The sequence below is a fragment of the Somniosus microcephalus genome, unplaced genomic scaffold, assembly GCF_052327205.1.
Source record: "Somniosus microcephalus isolate GS21.2 unplaced genomic scaffold, FLI_Smic_1.0 scaffold78, whole genome shotgun sequence".
In the NCBI taxonomy this organism is placed as follows: domain Eukaryota; kingdom Metazoa; phylum Chordata; class Chondrichthyes; order Squaliformes; family Somniosidae; genus Somniosus; species Somniosus microcephalus.
In genome coordinates, this window is record NW_028225265.1 from 12591 (window position 1) to 28605 (window position 16015).

Genomic DNA, 16015 nt, shown 5'->3' on the forward strand with positions numbered 1-16015 from the left:
TTCAGTTATGACTTCATTTCAAGCTATTGATGAGCAGTGTGGAAAAAGTGAATTGAGTTCATCTTTGAGGAAAGAATTGAAGATTTTAGAGTGAAGAAAGTTAAAGAATCATAGAATGGTTACAGCACAGAAGGGGGCCATTCGGCCTGTTGAGCCCGTGCCGGCTCTCTGCAAGAACACTTCAGCTAGTTCCCCTCCCCCGCCCTTTCCCCCGTAGCCCTGCAAATTTTTTTCCTTCAGGTATTTATCCAATTCCCTTTTGAAAGCCATGATTGAATCTGCCTCCGCCACCCTTTCAGGCAGTACATTCCAGATCCTAACCACTCGCTGGGTAAAAAAGTTTTGCCTCATGTCGCCTTTGGTTCTTTTGCCAATCACCTTAAATCTGTGTCCTCTGGTTCTTGACCCTTCCGCCAATGGGAACAGTTTCTCTCTATCTACTCTGTCTAGACCCCTCATGATTTTGAACAGCTTTTATCAAATCTCTTCTCAACCTTCTCTGCTCTAAGGAGAACAACCCCAGCTTCTCCAGTCTATCCACATAACTGAAGTCTCTCATCCCTGGAACCATTCTTGTAAATCTTTTCTGTACTCTCTCCAAGGCCTTCACATCCTTCCTGAAGTGCGATGCCCAGAATTGGACACAATACTCCTGTTGAGGTCGAACCAGTACTTTATAAAGGTTCATTATAACTTCCTTGCTTTTGTACTCTATGTCTCTATTTATGAAGCCCAGGATCCTGTAAGCTTTTTTAACCGCTTTCTCAACCTGCCCTGCCACCTTCAACAATTTGTGCACATATACCCTCAGGTCTCTCTGTTCCTGCACCCCCTTTAGAATTGTACCCTTTAATTTATATTGCCTCGCCTTGTTCTTCCTACCAAAATGTATCGCTATGAAATTTTCTGCGTTAAATTTCATCTGCCACGTGTCTGCCCATTCCACCAGCCTATGTCCTCTTGAAGTCTATCACTATCCTCCTCACTGTTCACTATACTTCCAAGTTTTGTGTCATCTGCAAATTTTGAAATTGTGCCCTGTACACCCAAGTCCAAATCAGTAATATATATCAAGAAAAGCAGTGGTCCTAGTAACGACCCCAGGGGAACGCCACTGTATACCTTCCTCCAGTCCAAAAAACAACCGTTCACCACTACTCTCTGTTTCCTGTCAGTTAGCCAATTTTGTATCCATGCTGCCACTGTCCCTTTTATTCCATGGGCTTCAACTTTGCTGGCAGGCTTATTACGTGGCACTTTATCAAACGCCTTTTGGAAGTCCATGCACACCACATCAACCGCATTGCCCTCATCAACCCTCTCTGTTACCTCATCAAAAAACTCAATCAAGCTAGTTAAACATGATTTGACTTTAACAAATCTGTGCTGGCTTTCCTTAATTAATGTACACTTGTCCAAGTGACTTAATTTTGGATTATCGGGCTGGATTTTGCCAATGGGGAGCTTTTGGAGGTGGGACTCCCACTTGTCGGGTTTCAGTCCCGCCTCCATTGACTTCTGGCCAACCCACGCTCTTTTCCCTTGATGGACCTTGTTAAGCCTGCCCAGCGGGTTTAGCAGGCCAATTAAGGGAAAGCCGGTTACAGAGAATGTCAGCGTATGACGTTTCATCTGTCAAAAAATTTTGACAGATGAATTGTCATCGTTTGACAGCTCTGTGAAGCTGTCAATCACTGACATTCTCTGTAGTTTGATGAGTTCTTGAATTCAAGACTCATCAAACCTCTTTCTTTAGCAGAAATTAGATAGTTGTTGCATTGGAGAATGCAGCAGCCATCTGTCATCTCTGCCGCGGAGATGCGAGACTCTCCACATCCCCAACTCTTGAAGCCTGCAGGAAGAAACAAAGGTAAGTAAACTTTTACTAACACTTTTCACTTACCTCACATACTCACCTCTCCACACTTACACCCATCACTTACCTTCAGAGCACTCTTTTGCACCCCTCCGACCCCCGCACCTTGGTGACCCTGGCGGGTTCGCAGCCTTCGGAAAGCCCGCACATGTGTGGGTAAAATGGGGATAATCCTCTTAGCTGCCTGTTAACTACCTGTTAACAGGCAGATAAGTGGCACTAATCCCCTTCCCGCCTCCAAGGAGACTGCTACCCGCCTCCTGGCAAGATGGCATGGAGGCAGGTTGGGGGCGGGATGGGCACCCGCCCCCAGATTCTGCCATTTTCCCGGCAGTCCCGCCTCCCCAGGGCTGGCAAGATCGCGCCCAGAGTTTCTAAAAGCTTCCCCATAACTGAGGTTTAACTGACTGGCCTGTAGTTGCTGGGTTTATCCTTACACTTTTTTTGAACAGGAGGTGTAACGTATGCAATTCTCCAGTCCTCTGGCACCACCCCCTTATCTAAGGAGGATTGGAAGATTATGACCAGTACCTCTGCAATTTCCAGCTTTACTTCCCTCCGCATCGTAGGATGCATCCCATCTGGTCCTGGTGACTTGTCTACTTTAAGTACAACCAGCCTTTCTAGTACCTCATATTTATCTATTTTTAGCCCTTCCAGTATCTCAACTAGCTCCTTTCACTATGATTTTGGCAGCATCTTCGTTCTTGGTAAAGCACTCATTTAGTAATTCAGCCATGCCCTCTGCCTCCAATAGCAGGTCTCCTTTTTGGTCCCTAATCAGCCCCACCCCTCCTCTTGCTACCCATTTACTATTTATATGCCTGTAGAAGACTGTTACAATCCACATAAAAGCGGATTGTAAAAGCTTCTACAAGTATGTAAAAAGAAAAAGATTAGTGAAGACAAATGTAGGTCCCTTACAGTCAGAAACGGGAGAATTTATAATGGGGAACAAGGAAATGGCAGAGCAATTAAACACATACTTTAGTTCTGTCTTCACGGAAGAGGACTTTGGTTCTGCCTTCACGGAAGAGGACACAAATAACTTCCCAGAAATGCGAGGGAACCAAGGGTCTAGTGAGAAGGAGGAATTAAAGGAAACTAGTATTAGTAAAAAAAATAGTGCTGGAGAAATTAATGGGACTGAAAGCCAATAAATCCCCAGGGCCTGATAATCTGCATCCCAGAGTACTAAAAGAGGTAGCCATGGAAATAGTGGATGCATTGGTTGTCACCTTCCAAAATTGGAGGGTGGTAAATGTAACCCCACTATTTAAAAAAGGAGGGAGAGAGAAAACAGAACTACAGACCGGTTAGCTTAACATCAGTAGTTGGGAAAATGCTAGAGTCTATTATAAAGGGTGTGATAACAGGACACTTAGAAAATATCAACGGGATTAGACAAAGTCAACATGGATTTATGAAAGGGAAATCGTGTTTGACAAACCTACTGGAGTTTTTTGAGGATGTAACTGGTAGAATAGATAAGAGAGAACCAGTGGATGTGGTGTATTTGGATTTTCAGGAGGCCTTTGATAAAGTCCCACATAAGAGGTTAGTGTGCAAAATTAAAGCACATGGGATTGGGGGTAATATACTGGCATGGATTGAAAATTGGTTAACAGACAGGAAACAGAGTAGGAATAAATGGGTCTTTTTTGGGGTGGCAGGCGGTGACTAGTGGGGTACCACAGGGATCAGTGCTTGGGCCCCAGCTATTCACAATGTATATAATTGATTTGGATGAGGAAACCAAATGTAATATTTCCAAGTTTGCTGACGACACGAAACTAGGTGGGATTGTGAGTTGTGAGGAGGATGCAAAAAGGCTTCAAGGTGATTTAGACAAGTTGAGTGAGTGGGCAAATACATGGCAGATGCAGTATAACATGGATAAATGTGAAGTTATCCACTTTGGTAGGAAAAACAGAAAGGCAGAGTATTATTTAAATGGTGATAGATTGGGAAATGTTGATGTACAGAGGGACCTGGGTGTCCTTGTATACCAGTCACTGAAAGCAAACATGCAGGTGCAGAAAGCAGTTAGGAAGGCAAATGGTATGTTGGCCTTCATTGCAAGAGGATTTGAGTACAGGAGCAAGGATGTCTTACTACAGTTATACAGGGCCTTGGTGAGACCACACCTGGAGTACTGTGTGCAGTTTTGATTTCCTTACCTAAGAAAGGATATACTTGCCATAGAGTGAGTGCAGCAAAGGTTCACCAGACTTATTCCTGGGATGGCAGGACTGTCGTATGAGGAGAGATTGGGTCGACTAGGCCTGTATTCACTAGAGTTTAGAAGAATGAGAGGGGATCTCATTGAAACGTATAAAATTCTGACAGGGCTAGGCAGACTGGCTGCAGGGAGGATGTTTCCCCTGGCTGGGGGGGTCTAGAACGAGAGGTCACAGTCTCAGGATACGGGGTAGGACATTTAGGACTAAGATGAGGAGAAATTTCTTCACTCAGAGGGTGGTGAACCTGTGGAATTCTCTACCACTGAAGGCTGTGGAGGCCAAGTCACTGAATATATTTAAGAAGGAGATAGCTAGATTTCTAGACACAAAAGGCATCAAGAGTTATGGGGATAGAGCAGGAATATGGTATTGAGGTAGAGGATAGCCATGATCATAATGAATGGCGGAGCAGGCTCGAAGGCCGAATGGCCTACTCCTGCTCCTTTTTTTCTATGTTCTATGTTTTGGATTCCCTTTTATGTTAGCCGCCAGTCTATTCTCATACTCTTTGTTTGCCCCTCTTATTTCCTTTTTCACTTCCCCTCTGAACTTACAATATTCAGCCTAGTTCTCACTTATAATCTCAACCTGACATTTGAGATACGCCCCCTTTTTCTGCTTCATCTTACTCTCTATCTCTTTCGTCATTCAGGGAGCTCTGACTTTGGTGGCCCTACCTTTCCCCCTTGTGGGATGTACCTCGATTGTACCTGAACCATCTCCTCTTTAAAGGCAGCCCATTGTTCGATTACAGTTTTGCCTCCTAATCTTTGATTCCAATTTACCCGGGCCGGGTCCGTTCTCAACCCACTGAAATTCATCCTCTTCCAATTAAGTGTTTTTACTCTAGATTGCTCCCTGTCCTTTCCATAGCTAATCTAAACCTTATGATACTATGATCACTGTTCCCTAAATGTTCCCCTACTGACATTTGCTCCACTTGACCCACCTCATTCCCCAGAACCTGATCCAGCAATGCCTCCTTTCTTGTTGGGCCTGAAATGCACTATCAAGAAAGTTCTCCTGAATACACCAGAAATTCTTCCCCCTCTCTGCCCTTTACACTCTTACTATCCCAGTCTACATTAGGATAATTGAAGTCCCCCATTATCACTACTCTATATTTCTTGCACCTCTCTGTAATTTCCCTGTAAATTTGCTGTTCTATATCCTTCCCACGAGTTGGTGGTCTATAGAATACACCTAGTAGTGTAATGGCACCTCAATTGTTTCTAAAGTCTAACCAAATAGATTCTGTCCTTGACCCCTCCAGGATATCCTCTCTCTCCAGCACTGTAATATTCTCCTTAATCAAGACTGCCACCCCACCTCCTTTCTTTCTTTCTCTATTTTTCCTGAATACCTTATATCCTGGAATATTTAATACCCAATCCTGCCCTTTTTTGACCCAGGTCTCCGTTATTGCCACAACATCATATTCCCCTGTGGCTATTTGTGCCTGCAGCTCATCAACCTTATTTGCAATGTAAACCTATCTTAGACCTTCTTGTATTCTCTCTTAGTCTGACCCCACCTAATACCTTACTATTTCTTACTCTCGTGCTATCTGTCTCTGCCAATCCTTTGTGCACCTTGTTTCTCCTTTCTAATGCGACATCCTGGTGCCCAACCCCCTGCCAAATTAGTTTAAACCCTCCCCAACAGCACTAGCAACAGCCCAGCCGGCAAGGATGTTGGTCCCAGTTCTGCTGAAGTGCAACCCGTCCGGCCTGTAGAGGTCCCACCTCCCCCAGAACTGGTCCCAATGTCCCAGGAATCTGAAGCCCTCCCTCCTGCATCATCTCTCCAGCCACACATTTATCAGCTCTATCCTCCTATTTCTCTACTCACTAGCTCGTGGCACTGGGAGCAATCTGGAGGTTACCTCCTTTGAGGTCCTGCTTATTAATTTCGTTCCTAGCTCCCTAAAATCTGCTTGCATGACCTCATCCCTCTTTCCACCTCTATCATTGATACTGATATGGACCACGACATCTGGCTGTTCACCCGCCCCTGTCAGAATGTCCTGTTGTTGTTGAGGTGTGTGGAGATTTCCTGTACTTCCCATTTCTTTTTACAGATGCGATGTTGATGGTTGCAGAGAGGTTGGAGGGTCCATTCAACATTGAATCAGTCATGGACCCCATTGATGTCAAGATTTCTGATGCAATCATGAACATGCAGGAGAACAGCATGCAGGTCTCTGAAAAGGTACGTTCATGATTTGGTGTCTGAGAGAATTAACTCTTTCTGCTTTCTCATTAAACCGGGGAATTTTCTGAATGTTGTGCATTTCACCCTGCTCTGTTACCCATGTAACTCCCAACAAGCTCAGCTCAGCAATAACACCAGCCTTTCCCTGGGCAATCTTTCTCTTTATTTTTTTGTTAAAACTATTTGAACATTTGGGCCTAGAAATTCAGTTGGGCGCGCCAACCGTTAGCGCCTTAGGAGGAGTAGATCTCGAGCGCTAGGCGCTTAGCGCCCGGGCGCAGCGCGATCTGCGCCTCGCCCCAACTTCAGTACACATTTAGCGCCGGCGCAAAGTCTTAGCGCGCGCCCTGCTGCGCGCGCAGATCATGACGTCATTTCGTCGTGCAACACCCATTGTGCGCCCCGAACCGGAACTTCACTCGCGCCGGCCCATTGTGCGCCGGGCGGCCCTAACGACTGTGAAGTGGAACGGTACACAGCCGAGGCGGGCCGCGGGGAGCGCTAATTAAAGGGCACTTACCCTGCACTATAAAGGCCAGCCATTTTGCAGCATTCACTCTTGTGCAACGGTTTTTTGGAGAGAGACCAAGGAGGAGAGTTTACTGGTTTGGACCAACACTAGGACAGGTATTTTTGGCTCAGGCCAGAGCTTAGCAATTATCTTTGCCTTCATTGAGAGCTCAGTGTTTGCCTGCATATAATGGGGGCTGCATTGGGTGCCAACGCTGACTTTCAGCCTTATGCCAGAAGGGCTTACAGACGCCGTGAGAGAGTGGCAGCCCTGGCTAGACGCAGAGGGGGCAACAGGCATCGCCAACTGAGGCCTTACCCACCCAGGGTATACCGCCAGCAGTCCTCCTATCTGACCATGTCTGCCACGATGTGTGTTAGGAGGCTGCGATTCAGAAGGGAGGTGGTTGCAGACATCTGCCAGCTGCTTCACAGAGATCTGCAGCCACAGCTGATGCGCAGGACGTCTCTGTCGGTGGCAGTGAAGGTGACGGTGGCTCTCAACTTCTATGCCACCGGCTCCTTCCAATCCGCTGCTGGGGACATCGCTAACATCTCCCAGTTCGCCGTGCATTGCTGCATCCGCCAGGTGACCGAAGCCCTTTTCAGAAGGAGACATCAATTCATCTCCTTCCCCATGACCCTGGACAAGCAGCAGCAGCGTGCAGTGGGATTTGCAAGAATAGCGGGCTTCCCCATGGTGCAGGGCGCCATTGACTGCACGCATGTGGCTTTGCGGGCACCTCTGGAGCATGCCGAGGATTACCGCAACCGGAAGGGCTACCATTCCCTCAACGTACAGCTGGTGTGTGACCACAGGCAGCGCATCCTAGCTGTCAATGCCCACTTTCCAGGCAGCAGCCGCGATGCCTTTATCCTGCGACAGACAACTGTGGCTGACATGTTCCAGGCACAGCCTCACCCAAGAGGATGGCTTATCGGAGACAAAGGCTATCCTTTGTGTACCTGGCTCATGACCCCGCTCCGCGCGCCCACGACCCCTGCTGAAGAGGCATACAACGAGAGCCATCAAGCGACTAGGAACATCATAGAACAAACAATCACCGTCCTCAAGCAACGGTTCCGCTGTCTCGATCGCTCCGGGGGAGCCCTCCAGTATTCGCAGGAGCGAGTCTCCCAATTCGTCGTCGTTTGCTGCATGCTGCACAACCTGGCTATCCGCAGGACTCAGGCACTGCCACCTCACGTTGGACCACCACCTCAGGAGGAGGAGCATGAGGAGGACGAGGAGTACCAGCCCAGGAGGGAGGCAGAAGGTCCAAGGGCCGCCCGTCGGCGGCTTATTGAACGTCACTTCTAGGCCCCCTGTCAGGGAATGGCTTGTGCCAATGAAAGAACATGATTGCAGCCGCTCCGCAAGCCCTCAGCCGGTTAAGGCAACAAACACTTCAAAGATCAAACATGGACAATGTTAATAAATAAAATGCTTTATTGTACAAACTCAGGGCCCTTCCCACATGAAAACCAAAAACAGACGAAACCCCCAAAAAACACTCAAACACATTACTCGCTCCCACAACCTGGAGAGGATTAACAAAACAGTGCAACTAAAATGGCCGTCATCCTCGGCCTTCGTAAAAAACAAACATCACATCCTCGGCCTTCAAAAAACAAACATCCAATTCTCGGCCTTCAAAAAACAAACATCCAGTTCTCGGCCTCAAAAAACAAACATCCAATTCTCGGCCTCAAAAAACAAACACAACTGGCCACACATTCGACTTTTTGGCCCGCTAGGGCGATGCCTTGGCCATCTTTGTGTGGCCCCTGCCCGCCCTGCTGCTCCTCCTCAAAGTAAGGCCATTGGCTGCTGCAAGGCTGGGGGCAGGCTCCAGAGGGGCACATGTCATGACGGCAGATGCCCTTGGGGGTCGGCCTAGTCGAGGTTTGGCCGTCGAGCGGGCGGCTGTTGAATGCTGCAGCTGTGGCTGGCCAGCATCAGTCGCTGCAGCAGCTCCTGGCAGCTCCACTGGGGGAGTGGCAGTGGCGGCTGGAGGAATGGGGGCAAGCTGGCGGATGGCAGGCGCTCGCTGGTTGCCTGAGACACTGGCACTTGCCCGGGCCAGCACTGCAGCATGCGCACCAATCTGCCGAGGGACAGACCGCTGTGCTGCTGCAGCGCGCCGGGTGCCCTGGCGATGCCTGGCTGACACAGCGAGTGTGGCAGCAGTGAGTGCCCGTGTTGACCTGTTCAGTGACCTCATCAGAGCACCCAGTGACTGCACGGCACCACTGATCAGCTGCCCACTCTCTGCCTGAGCTGCCCCGAATGCCGCCCGACTCGCTGCCTGCTCTGCCCCGAATTCCGCCAAACTGATGGCCTGTGAGGCCCCGACGTCGGTCACACTCCGAGAGAGGGACTCGATGGCCTCAGGCAACCGTGCCACTACCCCCATGAGCTCCGTGTGCCGGCGCTCCGAGTCCGCGGACAAGTCCTCGAGGCGTTCCATCTCCTCGGCGAAGACCATCTCCGGACTGGAGGCCGGACTCTCCCTCTGGGGAGAAGGCCGCCGAGCTGGCCGACCCTTCCTGCGTTGCTGGACGCCGCTGGGCCCAGCAATTGGACTCCCCTCCGACCCTTCCCCCCTCTGGGGAGAAGGCCGCTGAGCTTCCACCCCCCTCCCGCGTTTCTGCAGGCCGCAGGTCCCATGAGCTCCCCTCCCCTCCGACACTTCCGCCACGCTCCCCTCCAGGGAAGACGTGTCCCCTACATTCGCATGGGTTGCCGCGGCTGAGGGTTCCCCTGATGGGCCGCCTTCCTCTTGCTCCTCCTCCTCCTCCTCTTCTGAGGGGCTGTCACTGGCAAGTTCAGGGACCTCCTCCTCACCATCTGAAAGCAGGAAGGCACGAGAGTAGCTTTAGAGTGAGGAGAGGGCGTCAGCGAGGGATGCATGAGTGGTGGCATTCAGCGCATTGGTCGGACAGTGGCAAAGGATGTAGATCTGATGCGCAAGTGGGACGAGAGAGGTCCAAAAGGTGATGTCCTTACCATTGGTGCCCAGAACAGGGTCGGCATCTCCATATGCAACGGGGCCAATCACCCGGCCACCCATGATGCGCTCCACGCGATGTTGCAGCTCGGTGAGCGGCTGGATCTGGGGTCGGCCTCCCCCTGTCGCAGTCCGGCTCTTCTTATTATTGGCCAGCTTGGCCTGCAAGAGAAAGGACGGCCTCAAAGTACAGTGTGTAGCCCTGATCTTGTGTGCACTGCCTCCCATGGTGGAATAGCCTGGCCAGTGTGTCGCCCTGATCTTGTGTGCACTGCCTCCCATGGTGGAATAGCCTGGCCAGTGTGTCGCCCTGATCTTGTGTGCACTGCCTCCCATGGTGGAATAGCCTGGCCAGTGTGTCGCCCTGATCTTGTGTGCACTGCCTCCCATGGTGGAATAGCTTGGCCAGTGTGTTAAGTGCAGAATGTGCAATTGATGTTCATGCCTGTCCCATAGCTGCTGGATGAGGGCTGGCCATTAGGGCTTTCAGGTCCCTTTGCCCATAATGTGAGGTGCACATGCAAGGATGAGGAGGACACTGGAAAGGGTACTCACCCTGACAATCCGAGTGAGGTCATTAAACTTTTTGCGGCATTGGACACTGGTCCTGGGGAACTCGCTGTTGGCTGACACCTTGCTGGCGACATGCCTCCAGGCTCTCCGGTAGACGCGGACCGGCGCCTTCCTGCCATTGTCCGGGTACAAAATATGGCGCCTCTTCTCCACACCACCAACCAGCACACTCAGCTCAAGCTCTGAGAAGCGCTGCGCTCGTTCACGGGCCTTCTGCATGGCTTCAGGCGCTATTTGGGTCCAGCAGCAGTGTTCAGGCCTAGCTGGAGGGCTCCACTATCCAGGGCGTGGCAGCAGACCAAGTCGACCCTTCCCCCTTAAGAGCTGGCCGGCGCCAGGGTGTCTGCTGTCAATCACGAGATGGCCGCACCTGCACTGCGCCCGGCCTCGGCGCTCTCGCTCAGCACCTCCGGCTTAGCGCCTAAAGAGAGGCGTGCAGCGCCAGTTTTAGCGCTCGAGCAAACTCTTAGGGCGAAGCTAATGAATATCGGAGAAGTGGCCTCGATTTTGCGCCGGGCGCAAACTTTAGCAGCCGCCCGACTTTACCGCCCCAAAAGTGGCTACAATGAATTTCTAGGCCTTGAAGTTTAAAAAAAAATGAATTATACCTGCACCGTTCATTGTTAAATGTTGGTACCTGGGCCAAAGTAGAACAGTCACCTGGTCTGGAGGGGATGCACCCTCGGTTACTGAGGGAAGTAAGGGTGGAAATTGCAGAGACTCTGGCCACAATCTCCCAATCCTCCTTAGATAAGAGGACTGGCGGATTGCAAATGTTTAATAAAGGGGAGAAGGATAAACGCGGCAACTACAGGCCAGTCAACGTAACGTCGGTGGTGGGGGAACTTTTAGAAACAATAATCCAGGACAAAATTAATTGGCATTTGGACAAGTTTGGGCTAATAAATGAAAGTCAGCATGGATTTGTTAAAGGCAAATAGTGTTTGACTAGCTTGATCGAGTTCTTTGATGAAGTAACGGAGAGGGTTCATAAGTGTAATGCGGTTGATGTGTACATGGACTTTCAAAAGGAGTTTGACAAAGTACCACATAATAGACTTGTTCGCAAAATTGAAGCCCATGGGATTAAAGGGAGAGTGGCATAATGGATACAAAACTGGCTAAGGGACAGAAAGCAGAGTAGCGGTGATCAGTTGTTTTTCAGACTGGAGGAAAGTCATAAGCCTAGAAATTCAGTGGGCTGCGCCACCCGTTAGCGCTAAGTGGGTCGGAAGCCACTGGCCACGCCTCCCGCTAAATTTAGCGGGGCGCTAATGGCGGCGGTAGCCGTTAGCACTGCGCCGCTATTGATGACGTCATCGGTGTGCGCAGCGCCCCGCTACCGCCCCGATCACGAAATTTAGTTGCGCTCCCTGCTTTAACGCTGGACGCTATTTGCGACCGGTTCAGGGGGGCCTACCTGTGGCGGTAGAGGCACTGAGGTGCAGGGCGGCCATTTTTTTCGCTGGCCACCTGCCAGCACCTCTCCGCGCTGCCGTCACCGGCCTCCTGAGCCCCCCACCCCCACCCCGCGGAGTGCCGACGGCGTTCCAAGAGCCCGGCACTTCTCCTCGGTGCCGGGCTCTTTTGCCGGCACTCGCGATCCTCGATCGCGCTGCACAAGGCCCCTCCCCTTTAAGAAGGGGAGAAAGGCCTGCAGTACCACCGCGCGCTGTGCCGCAGCGTGTGGCGCTGCGGCACGTTGCACAGCGATCTTCAGCTGCAGCGCCCCAAGAGGGATGCGGGCGCCTCCAGCAGCGCCGCACTTCCCTCTGGGGCACGCAAAGTGAATTTCCGTCGGGTGGCCGCGACTACTTCCGGGGCGCTACTTTTAGCGCCCTGGCGAGGCTGGCGCCCCAAATGGGGCGCTACTGAATTTCTAGGCCATAGAGTCAGAGTTATACAGCACAGAAAAAGACCCTTCAACCCATCGTGTCCGCACCGGCCATCAAGCCCTATCTATTCTAATCCCATTTTCCAGCACTTGGTCCGTAGCCTTGTATGCTATGGTGTTTCAAGAGCTCATCTAAATGCTTCTTGAATGTTGTGAGGGTTCCTGCCTCTACCACCCTTTCAGGCAGTGAGTTCCAGATTTTTTCCTCAGTTTTTCCTCAGATCCCCTCTACCTCCTGCCCCTTACCTTGAAACTATGCCACCTGGTTCCCCAAGGGTTGGTATTAGATCCACTGCTCTTTTTGATGTATATTAATGACCTGGACTTGGGTATACAGGGCATAATTTCAAAGTTTGCAGATGAAACAAAACTCGGAAATATTGTAAACAATGAGGATGATAGTAACAGACTTCAGGAGGATGTAGACTGGTGAAGTGGACAGGCACATGGCAGATGTAATTTAATGCAGAGAAGTGTGAAGAGATACATTTTGGTAGGAAGAATGAGGAGCGGCAATATGAAATAAATGGTACAATTTTCAAAGGGCTGCAGGAACAGCGAGACCTGGGGGTGTATGTACACAAATCTTTGAAGGTGGTAGGACAAGCGAGTAGGTTGTTAAAAAGCATATGGGATCCTTGGCTTTATTATTCGAGGAATAGAGTACAAAAGCAAGGAAGTTAACCTTTATAAATCACTGGCTAGACCTCAGCCTGGAGTATTGTGGCCAATTCTGGGCAGCACACTTTAGGAAAGATGTCGAGGCCTTGGAGAGGATGCAGAAGAGATCTGCTAGAATGGTACCAGGGATGAGAGACTTCAGTTACGTGGAAAGACTAGAGAAGCTGGGATTATTCTCCTTAGAGCAGAGAAGGTTAAGAGGAGATTTGATAGAGGTGTTCAAAATCATAAATGGTTTTAATAGAGTAAATAAGGAGAAACTGTTCCCAGTGGCAGAGGGGCATAACCGGAGGACACAAATTTAAGGTGATTGGCGAAAGAACCAGAGGCGACATGAGGAAACTTTTTTTTTACACGAGTTGTGATCTGGGAATGCCCTGCCTGAAAGTAACGTTAAAAAGGGAATTGGATAAATACTTGGGGGGTAAAATTCGGTTGGTTTGCGCCTCCCATTAGCGCCTTCAGAGGGCGCTAATGAGCGCAAAGCAACTAGTGCCCGGGCGTGGCGATGTCTGCGCCGCTCACGAAATTGACCAGACATTTTGCGGCGACGCTAAACAATACCGCCCCGATCTCCTGCGCTCGCAGATCTTGACGTCAGTCGAGCGTGCAACGCTCTTGTGGCACCCCTGACTGGATATTGAGTGGCGCCCCCCTCCTTTTCGCCTGGCGCAAGCAATGACAGGTAGATTGGAATGTTTCCCAGTCGGTGTGGGGCTGGGGGGGGCGCTATTTAAAGGCAGCCTCTTCCTGGCTTTTTCTGTGGTCGACATTTTTGCACCACTCATTCTGACAGAGAGAGAGAGATTCTGAGAGAGAGAGAGAGAAACTATAGAACATCAGATCATATCTTCACCCTACAGACCCTAATTGACAAACATGTTCATCAAAACAAAAGCAAAATTTTTGCCTGCTTTATAGATTTCCAGAAGGCTTTCGATTCCATCTGGCATGACGGTCTATTCTTGAAACTTATTGAAAGTGGTGTAGGGGGAAAAATATATGATGTAATTAAATCAATGTATACAAACAATAAATGTGCAGTTAAAATTGGAGACAAACAAACAAAATACTTCCCACAGGGGCGTGGTGTGACGCAGGGCTCGTCCATCTCACCGACACTCTTTAATATTTACATAAATGAATTGGCAAAACTACTTGAACAATCTACAGCACCCGGCCTCACCCTATATGAATCCAAGGTTAAATTCCTCCTCTATGCAGATGACCTGGTTCTGCTGTCACCAACTAAGGAGGGTCTACAGCAGAACCTGGATCTGCTAGAGTCGTACTGTCAGACCTGGGCCCTGACAATAAACCCCCAAAAAACCAAAGTCCTTGTGTTCCAGCAAAGATCCAGACATCAGGGACCCAGAATAAATTTCACACTAGGAACAACTAAAATTGAACAAACCACTAACTACACATACTCGGGCTTAAAAATCAGTTCTACGGGAAACTTTCATCTGGCTGTGAATGAACTGAAAGAGAAAGCAAGAAGGGCTTTCTATGCCATCAAAAAATCAATCCAAATAGAAATCCCAATTAGCATTTGGCTCAAAATTTTCAAATCAGTAATTGAACCAATTGCACTCTATGGCAGTGAGGTGTGGGGACCACTAACACAACAAGAATTTGCAAAATGGGACAGACACCCAATTGAGATCCTACATGCAGAATTCTGTAAAAGTATCCTCTGGACTCAAAGGAAAACCGTAAACAATGCATGCAGGGCAGAACTAGGCCAATATCCATTAATAATTACTATCCAAAAAAGAGCCACCAAATTTTGGAAACACCTAAAAATGAGCAACCCCCACTGTTATCATTACGAAGCCCTGAAATGCCAAGAGAGGATCATAAAGAAGAATACCCTCAGTCAACTAGTCCTGGGACTCAGTGAAGTAACTACTAACACTACTAACAATAACCAGCCCCAGGACAGTGACATCGTAGCACAGAGAATTCGACCCAACACAATTGTCACTAAGCAAAAGGAAAAATATCTGTCATATTGGGCAGAAACAACAAAAACCCAAAACAAACTCAATTGCTACTTGGCCCTAAACAGACAATACAACATGGCTGAATACCTGACCACGGTAAAAGATAGCAAATTGAGAAAAACCTTGACTATGTACAGACTTAGTGAACATAGCCTGGCTATCGAAAAAGGCAGACACAGACAGACCTGGCTGACAAGAGAGTACAGGATATGCTCTCACTGCAGTCAGGGAGTGGTGGAGACAGAGATGCACTTCCTCACAGCTTGTGGAAAATATCAGGGCATAAGGGAGAATTTCTACCCAAAATTCACAAAAATATGCCCTGAATTCAGAAAATTGAATGACGACCAAAAACTCCCATACCTACTAGGGGAACAGAGAAATTGTGTAACCTTAGCGGCACACTATGTTACAGCTTGCCATAAACAGACGGACAACCATTAAATCTGAAAAAAAGAATATATACAAATTATATGAATGTATATTTATACACTCAGGGATATATCTGTTTATACACTGTATGGATAGATCTGCGTTTATGTGTTCAACCATAAATGTTTTTCGATGCTTTGGCAACATAAGATGTACCTTGTCATCATGCCAATAAAGCGGTTTGAATTGAATTGAATTGAATTGAATTGAGAGAGCGACTTCTGTATAGAGTCAACGCTGTGTGAAGTAGTTTTGGCTACTGAGCATCACTTTGCAGGTACTTTTGGATTTTGGCCTTCATTACTTTGATTACCAAGAGACTATGGGGGCTGCACTCATTCGGGGCGTCGTCCTGCGCCTGCAGATTCAGATGCAACATAGACGCAGAGAGAGAGTGGCAATCATGGCCAGACGGAGGAGGACCAACGGGCCTCTATACAGGAGACCTTACCCTCCCAGGGTATTTCGCCAACAATTCTCCTACATTAATTTGTCTGAGGAACAGTGTTTGCACAGGCTGCGTTTCAGCAAGGAGGTAGTCACTGACTTCTGCCACCTGCTGCAGCCAGATCTGC

The 16015-nt window shown here is 49.0% G+C and overlaps 1 protein-coding gene across 2 annotated transcripts in view; it reads left to right on the plus strand.

Moving 5' to 3' along the window:
* Positions 1-16015, plus strand: part of LOC147083130 (glypican-6-like) — a 90553-nt gene that overhangs the window by 8883 nt on the left and 65655 nt on the right. For both annotated transcript variants that reach the window (XM_085980248.1, XM_085980247.1), the window contains exon 2: positions 6200-6330. In XM_085980248.1, coding sequence (XP_085836374.1) covers positions 6200-6330 — 131 coding nt within the window. The remainder of the gene's footprint in view (positions 1-6199; positions 6331-16015) is intronic.